General features: G+C 40.5%; 3 protein-coding genes, 1 long non-coding RNA gene and 1 other non-coding gene across 10 annotated transcripts in view; 2 read left to right on the forward strand and 3 right to left on the reverse strand.

The window, feature by feature from the left end:
- The window catches only part of LOC133656339 (M-phase phosphoprotein 9), a 65,848-nt gene extending 60,580 nt beyond the window's left edge, over nucleotides 1-5,268 (reverse strand). For 3 of the 4 annotated variants that reach the window (XM_062057385.1, XM_062057383.1, XM_062057382.1), the window contains exon 1: nucleotides 5,184-5,239. In XM_062057385.1, the coding sequence (XP_061913369.1) occupies nucleotides 5,184-5,213 (30 nt within the window). In that variant the 5' untranslated portion in view covers nucleotides 5,214-5,239. Of the gene's footprint in view, nucleotides 1-5,183 lie in introns of all 4 variants that reach the window. The other variant, XM_062057386.1, reaches the window with a different exon arrangement.
- LOC133656467 (U5 spliceosomal RNA) lies at nucleotides 746-861 on the forward strand. The gene has a single exon (XR_009827146.1). It is a non-coding gene; the product is annotated as a U5 spliceosomal RNA (small nuclear RNA).
- A 1,993-nt stretch (nucleotides 5,269-7,261) lies between the features above and the next one.
- Nucleotides 7,262-15,013, reverse strand: LOC133656340 (cyclin-dependent kinase 2-associated protein 1). The gene is made up of 4 exons (XM_062057387.1): nucleotides 14,729-15,013; nucleotides 14,020-14,114; nucleotides 7,897-8,023; nucleotides 7,262-7,825 (listed from the first exon to the last, which is right to left on the reverse strand). The coding sequence occupies exons 1-4, from the start codon at nucleotides 14,793-14,795 to the stop codon at nucleotides 7,758-7,760; spliced, it is 357 nt and encodes a 118-aa protein (XP_061913371.1). The 5' UTR covers nucleotides 14,796-15,013; the 3' UTR covers nucleotides 7,262-7,757.
- On the forward strand, nucleotides 14,128-23,307 carry LOC133656341 (uncharacterized). Of its 2 annotated transcripts, XR_009827127.1 has the most exons (5): nucleotides 14,128-15,360; nucleotides 15,469-15,505; nucleotides 17,909-18,739; nucleotides 18,821-18,903; nucleotides 19,202-23,307. It is a non-coding gene; the product is annotated as an uncharacterized LOC133656341 (long non-coding RNA). The 2 variants fall into 2 exon arrangements; XR_009827126.1 differs by having other exon boundaries at nucleotides 18,821-23,307.
- Nucleotides 21,472-24,836, reverse strand: part of sbno1 (strawberry notch homolog 1 (Drosophila)) — a 45,741-nt gene continuing 42,376 nt past the window's right edge. For both annotated transcript variants that reach the window (XM_062057381.1, XM_062057380.1), the window contains exon 33: nucleotides 21,472-22,226. In XM_062057381.1, coding sequence (XP_061913365.1) covers nucleotides 22,084-22,226 — 143 coding nt within the window. In that variant the 3' untranslated portion in view covers nucleotides 21,472-22,083. The remainder of the gene's footprint in view (nucleotides 22,227-24,836) is intronic.

Below are 24,836 nucleotides of genomic sequence, written 5' to 3' on the forward strand. Positions count from 1 at the left end.
CTGATCCACTGAACAAAGAGCTCCAAAAATCTTGATCCTACACTTCTCTTTTGTAAAGTAAATCTGAACAGCCGATATGGGCATCTACATCAACTATATGATTTGCCTGAGAAGCTGGAGAGGACAAAAAAAAATAAAAAATTTAAAAATTTAAAAAAAAAATTTTTGTGGCGGCCTTAATTCTTTCGTGGCGGGCCGCCACAAATAAATGAATGTGTGGGAAACACTGCTGTGGGGGTTTTTTTTTGCCTTTTGGTTGGGGACCAGTTGGCACTTTCCTGACTTCTGCGGTGCTTTTTGTGAACTTCTGGATCTGCCTCCCGGGAGCCTTTTGGCCATGGAGACCAGCTGCTGGGTCTCTTGCCACACCAGAGTCCGTTTGGAGAGACTGGAAGAGATGCGGATGAAGAGACAGGAGCTGCGGAGCTGGACAAGCTTCACAGTGTCTTGGCCGATTGAGCAGGTTTTGGGACACCTCGGGTTCTTTGGACGTATCCACGCTCACCCATGCGGACTGGACACTGGCTGAGAGTCGGTGGGCGGCCGAGGGTGGAGTCGGCTCTCTTGGTTGCTTTGTTGGGTCTGCTCCTGTCTCTGGCCATGCTCCCTTCCACCCCAGCAGACAATGGCATGGAACACCACAGAAACCACCACAGTATATATGTTTATTTTGTTGTTGTTTTACTTTTGTAGCTGTATGTAGAAATATCTGGTTGCATCAGCTCTGCTCTTTTAACGTCTTTAATGTCCTTTGATGTTTCAGATCGCATAAATCTTTCGCCTTTTACTAAAGATTTCCGTGGGGAGGAAAAACAAGAGTATATTTATGATGTTTCCCTCTTACACACATTTTTATGTGTGCTATGGCTATGAGTTCTTTTCCCCTTGGCCTCAATCTGGACCTCCTCTCCAGGGGCCCAGGCTTACACTGAATTTTATTATTTTTCTCCCCTCCGTCCCCAGCGTTTACCTTTTCCTCACCTTTTTTTTGTAAGGGGCGCTGGAAGTTGGCAGACCCGTAAGCGATCCTGTTCTGTCTCCCTGTAATGTTTGATCCCGTTCTGTCTCCCTGTAATGTTTGATCCTGTTCTGTCTCCCTGTAATATTTGATCCCTGTTCTGTCTCCCCGTAATGTTTGTCTGCTCTTGAATGGGATTGTGCTGAAAATGTTAATTTCACCCATCCATCCATCTTCTTCCGCTTATCCGAGGTCGGGTCGCGGGGGCAGCAGCCTAAGCAGGGAAGCCCAGACTTCCCTCTTCCCATCCACTTCGTCCAGCTCCTCCCGGGGGATTCCGAGGCGTTCCCAGGCTAGCCGGGAGACATAGTCTTCCCAACGTGTTAATTTCACCTCAGGGATTATTAAAGTATTTCTGATTCTGATTAAGTCCATCTGATTTAAGAAAATATAGGTTGCATATTTCTCTTGTCGATTCTCTTAATAACCCTTAATATTTAGACTTAGACTTCCTTTTTATTGTAATTCAAATGTGAACTTTACAGTACAGATAAGAAGGAAATTTTGTTGCATTATCTCATGGTAGTGCAGGATAAAAAAGCGATAAGGTGCAGATATAAATAGATTACTGTACAGATAAATATATTATAATTTGGCCTATCACAATTAGGGATGTCCAATAATATCCGATATTACCGGCCGATAAATGCTTTAAAATGTAATATCGGAAATTATCGGTATCGTTTTTTTATTATCGGTATTGGTTTTTTGGGGTTTTTTTTTAATTAAATCAACATAAAAAACACAAGATACTAGGGGGGTAACGGTACACAAAAATGTCGGTTCGGTACGTACCTCGGTTTAGAGGTCACGGTTCGGTTCATTTTCAGTACAGTAAGAAAACAACAAAATATAAATTTTTTGGTTATTTATTTACCAAATTTGCAAGATCTTCCACCAAAAATATTTCTCTTAGTGTAATATTTGATGTGAAGTAATGGGAACCTTGGATAGGTCAATAATTCATAATAACATTGATTTTGATTCAATATTATGTTTTGAGCAATGACAGTTTGAAAGAATAAAAAAAAACAGCTTTGTTTTATTAGTCAACATTGCAACTTTTTCTAAATTTAATTTTTTTTATTTCACTTTAGTTATGTTTTTGTTTATTTTAATAGTATTTTTAGAATGTGCCGTGGGCCTTTAAAACATTAGCTGTGGGCCGCAAATGGCCTCCGGGGCACACTTTTGACACCCCTGCTATAGATAATAAAAAATTAAATGTGATAAATCTATGGATAAAAAGCAGACGCATCCATCCATCCATCCATCCATCCATCCATCCATCTTCCTCCGCTTATCCGAGGTCGGGTCGCGGGGGCAGCAGCCTAAGCAGGGAAGCCCAGACTTCCCTCCCCCCAGCCACTTCGTCCAGCTCTTCCCGGGGGATCCCGAGGCGTTCCCAGGCCAGCCGGGAGACATAGTCTTCCCAACGTGTCCTGGGTCTTCCCCGTGGCCTCTTACCGGTCGGACGTGCCCTAAACACCTCCCTAGGGAGGCGTTCGGGTGGCATCCTGACCAGATGCCCGAACCACCTCATCTGGCTCCTCTCGATGTGGAGGAGCAGTGGCTTTTCTTTGAGCTCCTCCCGGATGACAGAGCTTCTCACCCTATCTCTAAGGGAGAGACCCGCCACCCGGCGGAGGAAACTCATTTCGGCCGCTTGTACCCGTGATCTTGTCCTTTCGGTCATAACCCAAAGCTCATGACCATAGGTGAGGATGGGAACGTAGATCGACCGGTAGATTGAGAGCTTTGCCTTGCGGCTCAGCTCCTTCTTCACCACAACAGACCGATACAGCGTCCGCATTACTGAAGACGCCGCACCGATCCGCCTGTCGATCTCACGTCCTCTTTTCGCCGGGCGTGTCCTCTTTTGCGTAGCTGTCGGGGCGGGGGTTTCTTGGATGCCTCAGGTGTCCGGCATTTTGAGTATTGTTTACACAACGTGCATTAAGGCCTACTGAAATCCACTACTACCGACCACGCAGTCTGATAGTTTATATATCAATGATGAAATCTTAACATTGCAACACATGCCAATACGGCCGGGTTAGATTAGTAAAGTGCAATTTTAAATTTCCCGCAAAATATTCTGCTGAAAACGTCTGGGTATGATGACGTTTGCGCGTGACGTCACGGATTGTGCGGACATATTGGGCCAGCATTGTGGCCAGCTATTAAGTCGTCTGTTTTCATCGCAAAATTCCACAGTATTCTGGACATCTGTGTTGGTGAATCTTTTGCAATTTGTTTAATGAACAATGGAGACTGCAAAGAAGAAAGTTGTAGGTGGGATCGGTGTATTAGCGGCTGGCTACAGCAACACAACCAGGAGGACTTTTAGTTGGATAGCAGACGCGCTACCGTGAGTACAGCTTTGGCTTCCTAACATTTGATCGCTTGCCCGTACGTGCGTGCTGCTATGTGCATGTCACGTACGTAACTTTGGGGAAATATATGTGCTGTATGAACTTTACGGAGGTGAACGGTACTTTGGGCTGTGGGATTGAGTGTGTTGTGCGGGTGTTTGAGTTGTATTGGTGGGTTATATGGACGGGAGTGGGAGGTGTTTGTTATGCGGATTAATTTGTGGCATATTAAATATAAGCCTGGTTGTGTTGTGGCTAATAGAGTATATATATGTCTTGTGTTTATTTACTGTTTTAGTCATTCCCAGCTAAATATCAGGTCCCACCCGCCTCTCACAGCATTTTCCCTATCTGAATCGCTTCCACTGCCCTCTAATCCTTCACTCTCACTTTCCTCATCCACAAATCTTTCATCCTCGCTCAAATTAATGGGGTAATCGACGCTTTCTCGGTCCGAATCGCTCTCGCTGCTGCTGGCCATGATTGTAAACAATGTGCAGATGTGAGGCGCTCCACAGCCTGTGACGTCACGCTACTTCCGGTACAGGCAAGGCTTTTTTTATCAGCGACCAAAAGTTGCAAACTTTATCGTCGATGTTGTCTACTAAATCCTTTCAGCAAAAATATGGCAATATCGCGAAATGATCAAGTATGACACATAGTATGGACCTGCTATCCCCGTTTGAATACGAAAATTTCATTTCAGTAGGCCTTTAATATGTCCGTGAGGAAACTCGTTCGGTACACCTCCGCATCGAACCGGAACCCCCGTACAGAAACGGTTCGATAAAATACCCGTACCATTATACCCCTACAAGATACACTTACAATTAGTGCACCAACCCAAAAAAACGCCCTGCCCCATTCACACAAAAGGGTTGTTTCTTTCTGTTATTAATATTCTGGTTCCTACATTATATATCAATATATATCAATACAGTCTGCAAGGGATACAGTCCGTAAGCACACGTGGTTGTGCGTGCTGCTGCTCCACTAATAGTACTAACCTTTAACAGTTAATTTTACTCATTTTCATTAATTACTAGTTTCTATGTAACTGTTTTACTTTATTTTTTATTCAAGAAAATGTTTTTAATTTATTTACCTTATTTTTATTTTTTAAAAGAACCTTATCTTCACCATACCTGGTTGTCCAAATAAGGCATAATAATGTTAATTCCACGACTGTATATATCGTATCGGTATCGTTAATTAAGTGTTGGACAATATCGGAATATCGGATATCGGCAAAAAAGCCATTATCGGACATCAATAATCACAATAGTTCAAGTACTATTGGAAATGTTTTTCCAATTAATTTATTTAAGATATTTTGCATTTGAAATGTTTTGTCACGTGCCTGCAATGTCCGAACATATAATAATCATAATTTTAAAAAATATATATATATTTATGGAATTAATTCTGTAAACTGTCAAGTTTACATGTGTTTTATTTCTGGGTTGATGCGAACTGGTCAGCCTTGAAAAAAAAATGCAATCAAGCTCAGCGACTCGCAGCGCCAGCGTTACCCGGGCTAAGGTGAGCCATGTTCGGCCACCTGGTGAAGACACTCCGGCGGGCTCCTGGTTCCGGCTAGCATGCTAAGCTAACTAACTAGTCCTGACTTGACGACCACCGCTAGCTAAGTTAAGCTAGTTGTGTTTGGCGGGGCGCCATCGCTGCAGGCTGGGCGAAATGACATAGCGCGCACATTTAGACTCGAGGATAAATTAAATAAAAAATAAATAACAATAATTGCGCGTAAAGTAGAAACATTATTATGTCACCTTACCAGTTTCCTCGTTTGGTTTCGACATCCATATTTCTCAGTGGCATGGCTAGCTGCGCGCTGATTGGTCGGTTAAAGTGACGTTGCTTCCGCGTTTATGAAATTCCCGGCCTGTGATTGGCGGCAGCTTTGTAACTCGCCTCCTATTGGCTGGGAGAGAGGGACAAAACACTTTGACAGGACTTTTTGTACTGTATTATTATTATTTGTCAATTGTTTGTAAATGTTGCAATTTATAAATACATTTCTGATTACTTCTAGACCTCCACCCCGATCCCACCTCACTCCTACCCACTTCTCCAAAGTGGGCTGGCTCAGGGTGGAGGACAGAGTAAAACAACTTGCACTGAGCCTGGTCTATAAAATCCGCTACACCTCCCTGATACCGAAGTACATGTCAAACTACCTTTTTGTGCAAATAATCATTAACTTTAGAATTTGATGCCAGCAACATGTGACAAAGAAGTTGGGAAAGGTGGCAATAAATACTGATAAAGTTGAGGAATGCTCATCAAACACTTATTTGGAACATCCCACAGGTGAACAGGCAAATTGGGAACAGGTGGGTGCCATGATTGGGTATAAAAGTAGATTCCATGAAATGCTCCGTCATTCACAAACAAGGATGGGGCGAGGGTCACCACTTTGTCAACAAATGCCTGAGCAAATTGTTGAACAGTTTAAGAAAAACCTTTCTCAACCAGCTATTGCAAGGAATTTAGGGATTTCACCATCTACGCTCCGTAATATCATCAAAGGGTTCAGAGAATCTGGAGAAATCACTGCACGTAAGCAGCTAAGCCCGTGACCTTCCATCCCTCAGGCTATACTGCATCAACAAGCCACATCAGTGTGTAAAGGATATCACCACATGGGCTCAGGAACACTTCATAAACCCACTGTCAGTAACTACAGTTGGTCGCTACATCTGTAAGTGCGAATTAAAACTCTCCTATGCAAGGCGAAAACCGTTTATCAACAACACCCGGAAACGCCGTCGGCTTCGCTGGGCCTGAGCTCATCTAAGATGGACTGATGCAAAGTGGAAAAGTGTTCTGTGGTCTGACGAGTCCACATTTCAAATTGTTTTTGGAAACTGTGGACGTCGTGTCCTCCGGACCAAAGAGGAAAAGAACCATCCGGATTGTTCTAGGCGCAAAGTGTAAAAGCCAGCATGTGTGATGGAATGGCAGTGTTTCCCACACATTCATTTATTTGTGGCGGCCCACCACGAAAGAATTACGTCCGCCACAAATAAATAAATAAAATAAAAAATACATTAAAAAAATATATATATTTTTTTTGTCCTGTCCAGCTTCTCAGGCAAATCATATAGTTGATGTAGATGCCCATATAGGCTGTTCAGATTTACTTTACAAAAGAGAAGTGTAGGATACTTCTCTTGTTGCCTTATTTGTATTTGACCACTACTGTTTTCTGTTTATTTGTTACTGACTGTGGCAGGACACCTCTGCCTCTGTTTCACTTTATGTTGCTGGTAAATAATATGGTTGTAGTAGTAGGCTAAAGTTAAATTATTTAGTATGCACTAATTAAAGGGGCAGAGCTTTAAGAGACATTTTAGCTTTTATATTTTATAAGATATATTTTTTGTAAGAACCACAATTAATAAATATATTTCAATGAATAACTTATTGTTCAAATCTGCATATAAATATGTACATAAAGTGTTGTAATTATATTGTAAAATGGATGGATGGATGGACGTTTAAAACAAAACTGTTATTAATTTTTGAGCCTTTTTAGAGAAAATCATAACATTGTAGTAAATTATGCAAATTACTCGATGATGCCATGGTGACCACGCCCATAGCCACGCCCCCACCGCCACAGGTATCTTGGAAGTTTATGGGAAACACTATCTGTATCATGAATCAATGAATCAAGTCGGACGCTGACTTAAACAAGTTGAAAAACGTATTGGGGTGTTACCATTTAGTGGTCAATTGTACGGAATATGTACTGTACTGTGCAATCTACTAATACAAGTCTCAATCAATCAATCAAATCAAATAAAAAAATGTAAAAAAGAACCGAAACAATGAATCACAATGACAACCGCATTGAAAATACAATTTATTACACGGTGTAATAAATACATACAAAGATGCAAGTAACAGCATTTTCTTTTAATAACAAAAAACCTGAACACGAATGAATTGACACTTCTCCGTGCCACACACACTCATGCATGGCCCCTAGACACTATAAAAAACAACTAACCCTGTACAAGACAAGTGGGGTCTACACTTGAACCCACGGGCCTAATTAATGGCATGCAAAAAAAAAAAAAAAAAAAAAAACTAACAATCTCCCTGGAAAAAACAAAAGTGCGCACGTAGAAACGACACCAATCGTCCAGTTTGAATCTGACTCATCCACACGAGATTTAGATGACCCTCAGGAGCCATCGAGCATATTTGGAATCCACTCATTCACCATTTACTTCCTGACAAATAGGAAATGACATGCACTTTTTTTTTGTTGTTGTTGCAATATTGAAGACGCACGCTGTCAAGTCTTCTTGCACTTGAGGAATGTGTGATTGTGGCTAAGACCTGGCGTTCCTCTCCGTCTCCGCCAAGCACTCGCGCACCAGCCCCCGGGCGTGGATGATGCCTGTGGGGAGGAGAAAACCCCACTCTCCTCAAGTCCACGTCTGGCGCGTTTACAGCGAATGCCGCGCTTACCTCTTTTGAGCCTCTCCATGGCGCTCTTGCTGCCGGCGTAGGTGGGCCGGATCTCCTTGCCCAGCTCCTCGATGATGGCCAGCAGCTCTGCATATTTGTTCTGAGGCACTTGGCTGCCGGTCAGGCCCTGGAGGCAGAGCAAGACAAGGTCAAAGGGTGGCTGTGCACTGTCCTGGCTGCTCAGTACAACGTGCACGACAATGATTAGTCCTAAAAGGAAGGAAAAGATCAACAAGCATCGCACCATTTACAAAAGCAGTGAAGTGAAATGGTAAATAAAAAGAGAATACAACAAATCCTTTTCAACTTATATTTAATTGAATAGACTGCAAAGACAAGATATTTAACGTTCCAACTGGAAAACTTTGTTATTTTTTGCAAATATTAGCTCATTTGGAATTTGATGCCTGCAACATGTTTCAAAAAAGCTGGCACAAGTGGCAAAAAAGAGTGAGAAAGTTGAGGAATGCTCATCAAAGACTTATTTGGAACATCCCACAGGTGAACAGGCTAATTGGGAACAGGTGGGTGCCATGATTGGGTATCAGCCACTTACGGCACTCCTTAAAAAAGGTGGGAAAAAGGTGAAATTGGGAAAGCGTAAAAAAAAAAATCAGTCTAAGGCTGGACCCTCGGGAGGGGTCCAGACTGAGTCAGAGGAAAAAACCTCACATAGCATGGCACACATAAACATGATACATGTAATCACAACAACTCGCAACAGAGGGGGGAGTTGGGACCCTGGAGGACAGGCCGCCGCTATAAAGCGCTACTCAGCCATCCACAACCCCGGAGGAATTAAGCAGTGGTGAAGTCTGTATGTACCTTTCAGCATTAATGGCGCCTTCACAGATGTGTAAGCTACCCATGTCTTGGGCACTAATACACCCCCATACCATCACACATGCTGCCTTTTACACTTTGCGCCTAGAACAATCCGGATGGTTCTTTTCCTCTTTGGTCCGGAGGACACGACGTCCACAGTTTCCAAAAACAATTTGAAATGCGGACTCGTCAGACCACAGAACACTTTTCCACTTTGCATCAGTCCATCTTAGATGAGCTCAGGCCCAGCGAAGCCGACGGCGTTTCTGGGTGTTGTTGATAAACGGTTTTCGCCTTGCATAGGAGTTTTAACTTGCACTTACAGATGTAGCGACCAACTGTAGTTACTGACAGTGGGTTTCTGAAATGTTCCTTAGCCCATGTGGTGATATCCTTTACAAGCCACGCTGTTGAAACACGCACCATCTTGCTGAAATAAGCAGGGGCGTCCATGGTAACGTTGCTTGGATGGCAACATATGTTGCTCCAAAAGATCAAGATTCAAGATTCTTTATTGTTGTCCATTCTTTAACACGTACAAGACACATAAGAACTGAAATGTCATTTTGGGCACAGTCCCGCTAAGAGCAGACACACGTTACAAGGGGACAAGACGGGACCGCCAAAGGATCAGCCACTTACTGCGCTCCTTAAAAAAGGTAGGAAAAGGGTGACATTGGGAAAGGGGGGGAAGAGTAAAAAAAATATCAGTCTAAGGCTGGACCCTCCGGAGGGGTCCAGACTGAGTCCGAGGAAAAAACCTCACATAGCATGGCACACAAACATGATACATGTAATCACAACAACTCGCAACAGAGGGGGGAGTTGGGACCCTGGAGGCGGCCGCCGCTATAAAGCGCTACTCAGCCATCCACAACCCCGGAGGAATTAAGCAGTGGTGAAGGCTGTATGTACCTTTCAGCATTAATGGTGCCTTCACAGATGTGTAAGTTACCCATGTCTTGGGCACTAATACACCCCCATACCATCACACATGCTGCCTTTTACACTTTGCGCCTAGAACAACCCGGGTGGTCCAACGTCCACAGTTTCCAAGAACAATTTGAAATGTGGACTCGTCAGACCACTTTTCCACTTAACATCAGTCCATCTTAGGTGAGTGTTTCTGGGTGTTGTTGATAAATCGCTTTGGCTTTGCATAGTAGAGTTTTAACTTGCACTTACAGATGTAGCGACCAACTGTAGTTACTGACAGTGGTTTTCTGAAGTGTTCCTGAGCCCGTGTGGTGATATCCTTTACACACTGATGTGGCTTTTTGATGCAGTACCGCCTGAGGGATCCAAGGTGTGTAATATCATGGCTTACGTGCAGTGATTTCTCCAGATTCTCTGAACCGTTTGATGACATTACGGAGCGTAGATGGTGAAATCCCTAAATTCCTGGCAATAGCTGCTTGAGAAATGTTGTTCTTAAACAATTTGCTCAGGCATTTGTTGACAAAGTGGTGACCCTCGCCCCGTCCTTGTTTGTGAATGACTGAGCATTTCATGGAAGCTGCTTTTATACCCAATCATGGCACCCACCTGTTCCCAATTAGCCTGTTCACCTGTGGGATGTTCCAAATAAGTCTTTGATGAGCATTCCTCAACTTTATCAGTCTTTTACGCCACTGGTGCCAGCTTTTTTAATACATATTGCAGGCAACAAATTCCAAATGAGCTAATATTTGCAAAAAATAAAGTTTTCCAGTTGGAACGTTAAATATCTTGTCTTTGCAGTCTATTCAATTGAATATAAGTTGAAAAGGATTTGTTGTATTCTCTTTTTATTTACACAACGTGACAACTTCACTGCTTTTGTATGCTGAGCCTACATCATCAAAATGTGAGCTTTTTTTTTTTAAACCTAGTTTGGTTTTATTTTATGGTCTTTACACTTGTGTGAGCCTAAGCCACAAGTAATCAAAAGGTGAGTAGTTTTATTCTATTTTGTTGTCTTTACATTTTGATGACAGGCAAGAATGCTGAGTCTACATCCTGTATCTTCAAAAGTTGAGTAATGTTGTTCTATTTTGGTTTTATTTTGTTGTTTTACACTTTTATAACAGGCAAGAACACTGAGTCTACATCCCACATCTTGGAAAGGTGAGTAATGTTGTTCGATTTAGGTTTAATTTTGTTGTTTTTACACTTTTATGACAGATAAGAACGCTGAGTCTACATCCTGTACCTTCAAAAGTTAAGTAGTTTTGTTGTATTTATGTTTTATTTTGTTGTTTTACACTTTTATAACAGGCAAGAACACTGAGTCTACATCCCACATCTTGGAAAGGTGAGTAATGTTGTTCTATTTAGGTTTAATTTTGTTGTTTTTACACTTTTATGACAGATAAGAACACGGAGTCTACATCCTGTACCTTCAAAAGTTAAGTAGTTTTGTTGAATTTATGTTTTATTTTGTTGTTTTACACTTTTATGACAGGCAAGAACGCTAAGTCTGCATCCCACATTATGGAAAGGTGAGTGTTTTGTTCTATTTTGGTTTTATTTTGTTGTTTTACACTTTTATAACAGGCAAGAACGCTGAGTCTGCATCCCACATTATGGAAAGGTGAGTATTTTGTTCTATTTTGGTTTTATTTTGTTGTTTTACACTTTTATAACAGGCAAGAACGCTGAGTCTGCATCCCACATTATGGAAAGGTGAGTGTTTTGTTCTATTTTGGTTTTATTTTGTTGTTTTACACTTTTATGACAGGCAAGAACGCTAAGTCTGCATCCCACATTATGGAAAGGTGAGTGTTTTGTTCTATTTTGGTTTTATTTTGTTGTTTTACATTTTTTTGACAGCTAAGAATGCTGAGTCAACATCACATGTCATCAAAAAGTGAAAAGTTTTGGTTTATATTGGTTTTATTTTGTTGTTTTTACACTTTTGGCCTAGTGGTTAGAGTGCCCGCCCTGAGATCGGTAGGTTGGAGTTCAAATCCCGGCCGAGTCATACCAAAGACTATAAAAATGGGACCCATAACCTCCCTGCTTGGCACTCAGCAACAAAGGGTTGGAGTTGGGGGTTAAATCACCAAAATGATTCCCGGGCGTGGCGCCGCTGCTGCCCACTGCTCCCCAAGGGGATGGGATAAATGCAGAGGACAAATTTCACCACATCTAGTGTGTGTGTGACAATCATTGGTACTTTAATCTTAATCTTTAATCTTTTATGACAGCTAAGAATGCTGAGTCTACATCCTGTATCTTCAAAGTTGAGTAGTTTTGTTGTATTTTGGTTTTAATTTGTTGTTTTAATACTTTTATGACAGCTAAGAATGCTGAGTCTACATCCTGTACCTTCAAAAGTTGAGTAGTTTTGTTGTATTGTGTTTTGTTTTGATGTTTTCACACTTATGACACAGCTAAGAACGCTGATTCTACATCCCATGTCATTAAAAGGCGAGTAGTATGACAGCTAAAAATGCTGAGTCTACATACTGTACCTTCAAAGCTGAGTAGTTTTGTTGTATTTTGGTTTTATTTTGTTGTTTTTACACTTTTATGAGAGCTAAGAATGCTGAGTCTACATACTGTACCTTCAAAGTTGAGTAGTTTTGTTGTATTTTGGTTTTATTTTGATGTTTTTACACTTTTATGACAGCTAAGAATGCTGAGTCTACATCCTGTATCTTCAAAAGTTGAGTAGTTTTGTTGTATTTTGGTTTTATTTTGTTGTTTTCACCCTTTTATGACACAGCTAAGAACGCCGATTCTACATCCTGTATCTTCAAAAGATGAATAGTTTTGTTCCGTTTTGGTTTAATTAGTTATTTTTACACTTTTATAATAGCTAAGAATGCTGAGTCTACATCCTGTATCTTCAAAAGTTGAGTAGTTTTGTTGTATTTTGGTTTTATTTTGTTGTTTTTACACTTTTATGACAGCTACGAATGCTGTGTCTACATCCTGTACCTTCAAAGTTGAGTAGTTTTGTTTTGTTTCGTTGTTTTCACACTTATGACATAGCTAAGAACGGTTATTCTACATCCCATGTCATTAAAAGGCGAGTAGTCTAACAGCTAAGAATGCTAAGTCTACATACTGTACCTTCAAAGTTTAGTAGTTTTGTTGTATTTTAGTTTTATTTTGTTGTTTTTACACTTTTATGACAGCTAAGAATGTTGAGTCTACATTCTGTACCTTCAAAGTTGAGTAGTTTTGTTGTTTTCACACTTATGACACAGCTAAGAATGCCGAGTCTACATCCTGTATCTTCAAAAGATGAGTAGTTTTGTTGTATTTTGGTTTTATTTTGTTGTTTTCACCCTTTTATGACACAGCTAAGAACGCCGATTCTACATCCTGTATCTTCAAAAGATGAGTAGTTTTGTTCCGTTTTGGTTGTATTTGTTATTTCTACACTTTTATAACATCTAAGAATGCTGAGTCTACATCCTGTATCTTCAAAAGGTGAGCATTTTTCATTTAGCAGTATTGGCGTTTTATTAGATGTTTTTTTATGAACTTTTGCCACAATTAATGAATAGGTGAGTAGTTGTATTCCCTTTTGTTGTCTTTACATTTTTAAGACAGCTGAGAACGCCAAGTCTACATCCCACGTCATCAAAATGTGAGTAGTTTTTTTTTAATGTTTACACTTTCGTCACAGGTAATACAAAGTAAGTTACTAAACATGTTTCTGCTCAGGTAATGTACGTAGGTTTTAAGATGGTCACAGCTTGACACACCCAAAACGGATTACCGTATTTTTCAGACTATAAGCCGCAGTTTTTTTTCATAGTTTGGCCGGGGGTGCGACTTATACTCAGGAGCGACTTATGTGTTAAATGATTAACACATTACCATAAAATATCAAATAATATTATTTATCTCATTCACGTAAGAGACTAGACGTATAAGATTTCATGGGATTTAGCGATTAGGAGTGACAGATTGTTTGGTAAACGTATAGCATGTTCTATATGTTATAGTTATTTGAATGACTCTTACCATAATATGTTACGTTAACATACCAGGCACGTTCTCAGTTGCTTATTTATGCCTCATATAACGTACACTTATTCAGCCTGTTGTTCACTATTCTTTAGACATTTTAAATTGCCTTTCATATGTCTATTCTTGGTGTTGGCTTTTATCAAATACATTTCCCCAAAAAATGCGACTTATACTCCAGTGCGACTTATATATGTTTTTTTTCCTTCTTTATTATGCATTTTCAGCCGGAGCGACTTATACTCCGAAAAATACGGTAAGTCAGTTTACAATAGAAAATGGTTTCCAAATATGAACAAATCGGATTGTGAGCAGGTGTCAGGTGAGGCTTACCTGTGAGAACCCCAGAGACGGGGGTCCATAGTCGCTCAGAAGGGGCCTGTAGGACTGCAAGGCGGCCAGGTTGGCTGCGGACTGGAGGCTCCCAACTGTTGACAAAAACCAATAACTGATGAATATAAAATAAGCTCAGGCGGAATGGATAAAGATAGCAGAAAGGACGGACGGACATATTCCACTAAAAGCCAACAAAGAAGCCGCCTTTCAAAGCGCTCACACAATGGGAAGGCAACAACGGCCTGCAATAGCGCGCCTCCGCCGGCAGATGTCGCCAAAGAGCCCCGCCGCGTTGGCGGGGATCAATCGGCAGCTCTGAGCGGGGAGCATCATGGAGGAGGAAGCGGAACGAGGCTGCCTTCAACCAGACGCGACTGATACATTTTTTGTCACCGTCTAACGGCGCCCGCCCGGCGGGGAGCGAGACCCCAGACGACGGCCGAGCACACGGGGGGATTCCGCGGTCTTCGCCCGTCGCGTCGGTGCCGTCCGTGGGCTCGGCCGCGCCGCGGATGGCGCTCTTTTTTTGTGACATTAGTAATAATGGCGGATATGAATTAGCCTAGCTCCCAGGATGTGACCCGACATATGTAACCGGACACAAACTACACACGGGCTTCTTCGTCAGGTATTTCTGCGAGAGCCCGAGTGGAAGCGTCGATATAAGCCGCTCTCCCGCGGACCTACTCGGACGTTTTGTGCTCACCCTGGTTCCCCGAAGTTCCCGGAGTGTGCTGGTGGGCATTGGGCTTGTAGGACATTCCGAGAGACATTGTAAAGCAAAGAAATAAAAATGACCCGACATTCAGCGAGGCGTCTTGTCTCCCACTTTTTCTTGTTTACGGCGGCGGCGCGGCAAACATGGCCGTCACTGGATGTTGACACCCCGCCAGCCGAGCATCCCCAGCCCGCCAAACACACACTTTGTGCGGCCAAAAGTGGCATGTTTGACACGCTCTTGCAGCCCACTTCAAGTACATTTTGGACAAGTTTAGCTGCGCTTCTGCGCCACATTTTAACTCACTTTGGACACGTCTTCCGCTCAATTGCAACACTGTTAGAAGTACAGGATAACAATATTCAATACACTTACATTTGACACTTTTTCTCAATTGAGTTAAGGATTTACGTCCTTTCCTCTTTTCTATTATATATATATGTACGAGTAATTTTATTCTATTTTGCTTTTATTTTGTTGTTTTTACACTTTTATGACAGTCAATAATGCTACGTCTACATCCCACGTCTTATAAAGGAGAGTATTTTTGGTTTATTTTGTTGTCTTTACAATTTTATGACAGTTAAGACTGCTGAGCCTCCACACCACGTCATCAAAAGGTGAGTAGTTTGTGCTTATTTTGTTGTTTTTTCACTTATTTGACAGCAAATGACATCTTTAAAATGTGAGTGTGGTTTTATTTTATTGTCTTTACACTTTTATGACAGCCAGTAACGCAGAGTCTACATCCCACGTCTTATAAAGGTGAGTAATTTTGGTTTTATTTTGTTGTCTTTACAATTTTATGACAATTAAGACTGTTGAGCCTCCACACTGCATCATCAAAAGACGAGTAGTTTGTGCTTATTTTGTTGTTTTTTTCACTTATTTGACAGCAATTAACGTTAAGTTTTCATTTAACGTTTTTCAAAGGCGAGTGTGGTTTTATTTTGTTGTCTTTACACTTTTATGACAGTCAGTAACGCTAAATCCACATCCCACGTCTTATAAAGGTGAGTCTTTTGGTTTTATTTTGTTGTCTTTACAATTTTATGACAGTTAAGACTGCTGAGCCTCCACACTGCATCATCAAAAAGTGAGTAGTTTGGGCTTATTTTGTTGTTTTTTCACTTATTTGACAGCAAATAATGTCTTTAAAAGGTGAGTGTGGTTTTATTTTGTTGTCTTTACACTTTTATGACAGCCAATAATGCCGAGTCTACGTCCCATGTCTTTAAAGGAGAGTATTTTTGGTTTTATTTTGTTGGCATTACACTTTTATGAGAGTTAAGACTGCTGAGCCTCCACACCGCATCATCAAAAGGTGAGTAGTTTGGGCTTATTTTGTTGTTTTTTCACTTATTTGACATCAAATAATGTCTTTAAAAAGGTGAGTGTGGTTTTATTTTGTTGTCTTTACACTTTTATGACAGTCAGTAACGCTAAGTCTACATCCCACGTCTTACAAAGGTGAGTCTTTTGGTTTTATTTTGTTGTCTTTACAATTTTGACAGTTAAGACTGCTGAGCCTCCACACCACGTCATCAAAAGGTGAGCAGTTTGGGCTTATTTTGTTGTTTTTTCACTTATTTGACATCAAATGTCTTTAAAAAGGTGAGTGTGGTTTTATTTTGTTGTCTTTACACTTTTTTTTACAGCCAGTAACGCTGAGTCTACGTCTCACGTCTTATAAAGGAGAGTATTATTGGTTTTATTTTGTTGTCTTTACAATTTTATGAGAGTTAAGACTGCTGAGCCACCACACCGCGTCATCAAAAGGTGAGTAGTTTGGGCTTATTTTGTTGTTTTTTCACTTATTTGACATCAAATAATGTCTTTAAAAAGGTGAGTGTGGTTTTATTTTGTTGTCTTTACACTTTTATGAGAGTTAAGACTGCTGAGCCGCCAAATCGCATCATCAAAAGGTGAGTAGTTTGGGCTTTATTTTGTTGTTTTTCACGTTTTTGACAACAAATAGTCTTTAATAGTTACAGTGTGGTTTTATTTTGTTGTCTTTACACTTTTATGACAGCCAATAACGCAGTCTACATCCCACGTCTTATAAAGGTGAGTCTTTTGGTTGCATTTTGTTTTTACAATTTTATGACAGTTAAGACTGCTGAGCCTCCACACCGCATCATCAAAAGGTGAGTAGTTCGGGCTTATTTTGTTGTTTTTTCACTTATTTGACATCAAATAATGTCTTTAAAAAGGTGAGTGTGGTTTTATTTTGTTGTCTTTACACTTTTATGACAGTCAGTAACGCTAAGTCTACATCCCACGTCTTACAAAGGTGAGTCTTTTGGTTTTATTTTGTTGTCTTTATAATTTTGACAGTTAAGACTGCTGAACCTCCACACCACGTCATCAAAAGGTGAGTAGTTTGTGCTTATTTTGTTGCTTTTTCACTTATTTGACAGCAAATAACATCTTTAAAAAGGTGAGTGTGGTTTTATTTGATTGTCTTTACACTTTTATGACAGACAATAACGCAGAGTCTACGTCCCACGTCTTATAAAGGAGAGTATCTTTGGTTTTATTTTGTTGTCTTTACAATTTTATGACAGTTAAGACTGCTGAGCCGCCACACCGCATCATCAAAAGGTGAGTAGATTGGGCTTATTTTGTTGTTTTTTCACTTATTTGACATCAAATAATGTCTTTAAAAAGGTGAGTGTGGTTTTATTTTGTTGTCTTTACACTTTTTTTTACAGCCAGTAACGCTGAGTCTACGTCTCACGTCTTATAAAGGAGAGTATAATTGGTTTTATATTGTTGTCTTTACAATTTTATGAGAGTTAAGACTGCTGAGCCGCCACACCGCGTCATCAAAAGGTGAGTAGTTTGGGCTTATTTTGTTGTTTTTTCACTTATTTGACATCAAATAATGTCTTTAAAAAGGTGAGTGTGGTTTTATTTTGTTGTCTTTACACTTTTCTGAGAGTTAAGACTGCTGAGCCGCCACATCGCATCATCAAAAGGTGAGTAGTTTGGGCTTTATTTTGTTGTTTTTTCACGTTTTTGACAAATAACGTCTTTAAAATGTGAGTGTGGTTTTATTTATTGTCTTTACACTTTTATGACAGCCAATAACGCTGAGTCTACATCCCACATCTTATAAAGGTGAGTAATTTGTTTTATTTTGTTGTCTTTACAATTTTATGACAGTTAAGACTGCTGAGCCTCCAGAGTGCATCATCAAAAAGTGAGTAGTTTGGGCTTATTTTGTTGTTTTTTCACTTATTTGACAGCAAATAATGTCTTTAAAAGGTGAGTGTGGTTTTATTTTGTTGTCTTTACACTTTTATGACAGCCAATAATGCAGAGTCTACGTCCCATGTTTTATAAAGGAGAGTATTTTTGGTTTTATTTTGTTGTCTTTACAATTTTATGACAGTTAAGACTGCTGAGCCTCCAGACTGCATCATCAAAAGGTGAGTAGTTTGGGCTTAGTTTGTTATTTTACACTTTTTTGGCAGCAAATAACGTTAAGTGAGTGGTTTTATTTTGTTGTCTTTACACTTTTATGACAGCCAATAACACAGTCTACATCGCATGTCTTATAAAGGAGAGTATTTTTGTTTTTATTTTGTTGTCTTTACATTTTTATGACAGCTAAGACTGCTGAGCCTCCACACTGGGTCATCAAAAGGTGAGTAGTTTGGTTGTGTTTTGGTTTTTTGTTGTTTTTACACTTTTTTGACAGCAAATAACGTTAAGTCTTCATTTAACGTCTTTGAAAGGTGAGTGTGGTTTTATTCTGTTGTCTTTACACTTTTATGACAGCTAAGAATGCTGAGTCTACATCCCATGTCATCCGTAAGGTGAGTAGTTTGGTAGTATTTCAGTTTTATTTTGTTGTTTTTACACTTATTTGACAGCAAATAACGCTAAGTCTTCATTTAACGTCTTTGAAAGGTGAGTGTGGTTTTATTCTGTTGTCTTTACACTTTTATGACAGCTAAGAATGCTTAGTCTACATCCCATGTCATCCGTAAGGTGAGTAATTTCGTTTTATTTTGTTGTCTTTACACTTTTATGACAGTTAAATGCTGAGTCTACATCCATGTCATCCGTAAGGTGAGTAATTTGGTTTTATTTTGTTGTCTTTACACTTTTATGACAGCTACAATGCAGAGTCTACATCCCATGTCATCTGTAAGGTGAGTAATTTGGCTTTATTTTGTTGTCTTTACACTTTTATGACAGTTAAATGCAGAGTCTACATCCCATGTCATCCGTAAGGCGAGTCATTTGGTTTTATTTTGTTGCCTTTTACACTTAATTGACAGTAAATAACGTTAAGTCTTCATTTAACATATTTGAAAGGTGAGTGTGGTTTTATTTTGTCTTTACACTTATGACAGTTAAGAATGCTGAGTCTCCATCCCATGTCATCCCGTAAGGCGAGTCATTTTGTTGTATTTTGGTCTTATTTTGTTGTTTTTACTTATTTGACAGCAACCAAGTCTACATCCCATGTCATGGAAAGGTCAGCCGTTTTGTTCTATTGTGTTTTTGTACTTTCATGACAGCAAGTGACGTTAAGTCTTCATCCAACGTCTTTGAAAGGTGATTGTGCATTTATTTTGTTGTCCTTACACTTTTATGAGTTGAGAATGCTGAGTCTACCTCCAGGTTCTGTAACAGGTTCTTCCCTCAGGCCACAAGACTCTTGAACGCATCATAATAATCCCCTCAATTCCCCTAAAAACGGATGAACTGGCAAAAGTTAGACAATATAACATACATGTGCAATATATTTATCTGTACAGTAAATCTATTTATACATTCTTTTGCAAACTCTCTGCACCTTATTGCTCTTCTATCCTGCACTACAACCAGCTAATTCAACGTCATTTCCTTCTCATCTGTACTGTAAAGTTCAAACTTGAATTACAATAAAGGAAGTCTAAGTCCATGTCATCCGTAAAGTGAGTAATTTTGTAGTATTTTGGGCTTATTTTGGTGTTTTTCACTTATTTGACAGCAACGAAAGCCAAGTCTACATCCCATGTCATCGCAAGGTTAGCAGTTTTGGCTTTGCATAGTAGTTTTAACTTGCACTCACAGATGTAGCGACCAACTGTCGTTACTGATAGTGGGTTTCTGAAGTGTTCCTGAGCCCATGTGGTGATATCCTTTACACACTGATGCTGCTTTTTGATGCAGTACCGCCTGAGGGAACCTAGGCCGGTAATATCATGGCTTACGTGCAGTGATTTCTCCAGATTCTCTGAATCTTTTGATATTACAGAGCGTAGATGATGAAATCCCTAAATTCCTTGCAATAGCTGGTTGAGAAATGTTGTTCTTAAACAATTTGCTCAGGCATTTGTTGACAAAGTGGTGACCCTCGCCCCGTTCTTGTTTGTGAATGACTGAGCATTTCATGGAAGCTGCTTTTACACCCAATCATGGCACCCACCTGTTCCCAATCAGCCTGTTCACCTGTGGGATGTTCCAAATAAGTCTTTGACGAGCATTCCTCCACTTTATCAGTCTTTTTTGCCACTTGTGCCATCTTTTTTGAAACATGTTGCAGGCATCAAATTCCAAACGAGCTAATATTTGCAAAAATAACAGTTTACCAGTTTGAATGTTAAATTATTGTCTATTCAATTGAATACAAGTTGAAAAGGATTAGCAAATCATTGTATTCTGTTTTCATTTACCATTTACACAATGTGACAACTTCACTGCTTTTGAGTTTTGTACAATAGGAAACAAAATACACCAATAAGATTAAAATGTATACTTACACAGATAAGGAATAAAATGCACTTATACTTACACTACCGTTCAAAAGTTTGGGGTCACCCAAACAATTTTGTGGAGTAGCCTTCATTTCTAAGAACAAGAATAGACTGTCGAGTTTCAGATGAAAGTTCTCTTTTTCTGGCCATTTTGAGCGTTTAATTGACCCAACAAATGTGATGCTCCAGAAAGTCAATCTGCTCAAAGGAAGGTCAGTTTTGTGAAGTGAATTATATTTATATAGCGCTTTTTCTCTAGTGACTCAAAGTGCTTTACATAGTGAAACCCAATATCTAAGTTACATTTAAACCAGTGTGGGTGGCACTGGGAGCAGGTGGGTAAAGTGTCTTGCCCAAGGACACAACGGAAGTGACTAGGATGGTAGAAGCTGGGATCGAACCTGGAACCCTCAAGTTGCTGGCACGGCCACTCTACCAACCGAGCTATACCGCCCTTGTAGCTTCTGTAACGAGCTAAACTGTTTTCAGATGTGTGAACATGATTGCACAAGGGTTTTCTAATCATCAATTAGCCTTCTGAGCCAATGAGCAAACACATTGTGCCATTAGAACACTGGAGTGATAGTTGCTGGAAATGGGCCTCTATACACCTATGTAGATATTGCACCAAAAACCAGACATTTGCAGCTAGAATAGTCATTTACCACGTTAGCAATGTATAGAGTGTATTTCTTTAAAGTTAAGACTAGTTTAAAGTTATCTTCATTGAAAAGTACAGTGCTTTTCCTTCAAAAATAAGGACATTTCAATGTGAACCCAAACTTTTGAACGGTAGTGGACAACTAGAGTAACATTTAGGATGTGAATAGGTAACTGAAGTACTTTACATATTCCTCCATCACCGGTCCGGATCTGCAACCAAGCTGTGGACGACCAGAACCTGCAGAAACCTTTCTTCCATCCCTGCAGAGCCTGGTCACAAATCAGTGCACGGCAGAAAAGATGATTACATGGGATGAAAAGACCAAAGTGGAAGTACAAGTGGGCTTTATTGAGTGCTGCACTCAAGTCATGTACAGGTCAGCGTCTTTTCATCAACATTCTGCAGGTTGTTGTACGTCCAAGCATCCCAGAGGTCAGCACAGTGAAGGAGGTGCAGGCTGCGATGCAACAATCTAGTTTTTGACGTGGGGGGGAAAAAAATGAGCATATACACGTTTGGGTTGTGCTGCGACACAAAATGGAGACGTGTTGTCAACTACGGTTCTTGGAGGATGAGTAACGACTCATGCACTGCACCTGAGAAGCCCGGCAGAAAGAGTCACTTCATGCAGAATTCCCGACTCCTGGCCGCCATTTGAAGAAAGGTCGGCACAAAGTGTGGAAACATTCTGTCCATGCCTTCAACTATTGGAAGTGTGGCTTCTAATGCAGACTTGGTGCTTTGGCTCAAACTGCGGCAACAAGTCCAAACACTTCCACTCTGAATGTCAGAGGACAAAAAAACCCCCTCACCAAGCACATCAGTTCCTCTGGGCCGCGCCTCACGTGATCGGGGAGGGGCGCGAGGTCCCATCAGGACCGGAGGTCAGTCTGGAGGCCGGCGCGTGCCCCCTCCCCCGCCCGCTATGTGGTGGCCGTGTGACTGAGACTCTGCGGGTGCAGCTGCTGCCTCTTCTGCTGCTCCTGCACGGCCAGCTGCTGGAACTGGTCCGAGGTGGACAGCTTGTGCATCAGCGGGGACACGCAGTTGGCCGGGATGATGAGTCCTGTGGGGTTCAGGCGTGTCAGTGCTCGCTGGAACTTCTGGAAGACGCTGATTTTTTTCTCTACGGTGCTGCTAATTTTGGGGTTTTTTTCTTTGCAAATAGTTGTCAAACACTATGGCGCCCTCTTTTGGGCAAACTTGCTCACTGCAGATCAATGTTCCCTCTAATTTTTCATGTGTGAGCAAACGCAAAAACTCCCTGAGCATTGAGTGGAGCCCATGTGAGCAACATCAGACGTGCACACTGTGGCTACACCAGCAGCACACCTGTCCAGAACCTGACTAAATAACAACTTCAATCTCCATCCATCCATCCATTTTCTACCGCTTGTCCCTTTCGGGGTCGCTGGAGCCTATCTCAGCTGCATTGGACAAGTCCCCACCTCATCGCAGGGCCAACACAGATAGACAGACAACATTCTCTTATTATTATCCTCAAATGACAGCAGTCATTTCCTTTTCTAATATAAGTGTTTAGGCCCACTTACAATGACAATAACAACAAATATTGTTTTCCATGAACTGTGTACTTGTATTGTTTGTCTGGGTGGAGGTCCTGCTTTGGAAATCGTTTGTACCCCTTTCAGACATTGCATTTAGTTCCCATTAAAACATTCACATGTTGCACAATGAGATGTAAGCAGGGGATCATGTGTACATTCCTGCAACTTCCTGTTTGTAAAAAATATATTTTTATTAGTATTTATTTAATATACTAACAGCATTTCATGATTAATATTTATAAATGAAGATTCCCAATAAATGACACTAGAATAAGCACACATTTGATTGGTAAATCATAGTGTAACGATTTGGAATGACACTTTATGTGTGGTGTTGGAGTTGTCCGACTTTTTGTGTGTCTGTAAACGCATCACTGGCTAAGTGCCATATGTGCATGTGTTGGCGCAAGTGAGAAAGAGCGAGCGGCTGCTGTTGATATAACAAAGTTGCTTTTGGTCTGGTTTGTACTGCAGAAAATGACCACTTTTGCTAGATATCTTTTTTTTTAACTAATGATTTGGTGATGTGTTTATGGCCGACAAAGAGTTTTGCTCAGTGAAGTGATGGATGGAATTCATGTCCTCAAAGCGTCTCGAAAGACGTTACAATATTTGAACAATGATGACGAAAACTGTTTTCTCTGTCGTGTCCGTGTGTCGAAAATTGTCATGCGCTTATTTTTTAATTTGATTTTGTGCGTGGCATAGATTTGCCGTGCGCAGAGGACGCTTGAGCAGTGCGCAATTGCACAGGCGCGCACCTTAGAGGGAACGTTGCTGCAGGTGCTGCTGGGTGAATGTCTACGGCAGACCTGGGCAAACAAATTAAGGCCCGGGGGCCACATGCGGCCCGTTAAGCTTTTCAATCTGGCCCGCCGGACATTCTGAAATATTTTTTTTAGATCTTTAAAATGGAAAGCGTAGCTGACAATATGATGTGTAGTGATGTTTTCAAATTACCATAAGTCTTGAACTATACAACATATTTCAATTAGAGATGGCCGATAAATGCAATATTGGAAATTATCGGTATCGTTTTTTTTATTATCGGTATCGTTTTTTAAATTTTTATTATTAAATCAACATAAAAAACACAAGATACACTTACAATTAGTGCACCAACCCAAAAAAAACTCCCTCCCCCATTCACACTCATTCACACAAAAGGGTTGTTTCTTTCTGTTATTAATATTCTGGTTCCTACATTATATATCAATATATATCAATAAAGTCTGCAAGGGATACAGTCCGTAAGCACACATGATTTTGCGTGCTGCTGGTCCACTAATAGTACTAACCTTTAACAGTTAATTTTACTCATTTTCATTAATTACTAGTTTCTATGTAACTGTTTTACTTTCTTTTTTATTCAAGAAAATGTTTTGAATTGATTTATCTTATTTTATATTTTTTTTAAATAGGACCTTATCTTCACCATACCTGGTTGTCCAAATTAGGCATAATAATGTGTTAATTCCACGACTATATATATATCGGTATCGGTTGATATCGGTATCGGTAGTTAAGAGTTGGACAATATCGGAATATCGGATATCAGCAAAAAGCCATTATCGGACATCCCTAATTTCAATGGTTGGAATCTGCGCTTTTGCATGATATTTTAGTGACTAGTGTTGTCCTGATACCAATATTATTTCGATACTTTTCTAAATAAAGGGGACCAAAAAAAAACTTGCATTATTGGCTTTATTTGAACAAAAAATCTTAGGGTGTGGCGGACCGGTACTTTTCAGAGGCGGTATGGTACCGAATATGATTCATTAGTCTCGCGGTACTATACTAATACCCGCATACCGTACAACCCTACTAGTTACTATGGTCGTGTAAGTCACAGCAGCTCAGACGAGGCACCAAACAGTGTGGGTGGGGAGCGTTTCCACAGAGTGTTTCCAGCGCGGCCAGCCTGAAATGTGGGTGTCAGGGACAGACGTGGAAGGAGATTTTTACAAGAAAGTTCTAAAGCTTAGTGATATATCACATATATCAGATTGTAGATGTTTTCTGTTTTTTTTACCCTTCACGTTCATATTTCGCTGTGTTTGTTACATTTTTGGACCTTGTCGATTGAGAGGGGGTGGGGGGTGACG

Source organism: Entelurus aequoreus, linkage group LG08 (assembly GCF_033978785.1).
Source record: "Entelurus aequoreus isolate RoL-2023_Sb linkage group LG08, RoL_Eaeq_v1.1, whole genome shotgun sequence".
NCBI lineage: Eukaryota > Metazoa > Chordata > Actinopteri > Syngnathiformes > Syngnathidae > Entelurus > Entelurus aequoreus.

Coding starts and splice junctions, on each gene's coding strand:
- LOC133656340 (XM_062057387.1), bottom strand. CDS start 14,795: ATGTCTCTCGGAATGTCCTACAAGCCCAATGCCCACCAGCACACTCCG. Junction 8,024..14,019: donor CGTCTCTGGGGTTCTCACAG/GTAAGCCTCACC, acceptor CTCTGCCTCCAG/GGCCTGACCGGCAGCCAAGT. Junction 7,826..7,896: donor CATGGAGAGGCTCAAAAGAG/GTAAGCGCGGCA, acceptor TCCTCCCCACAG/GCATCATCCACGCCCGGGGG.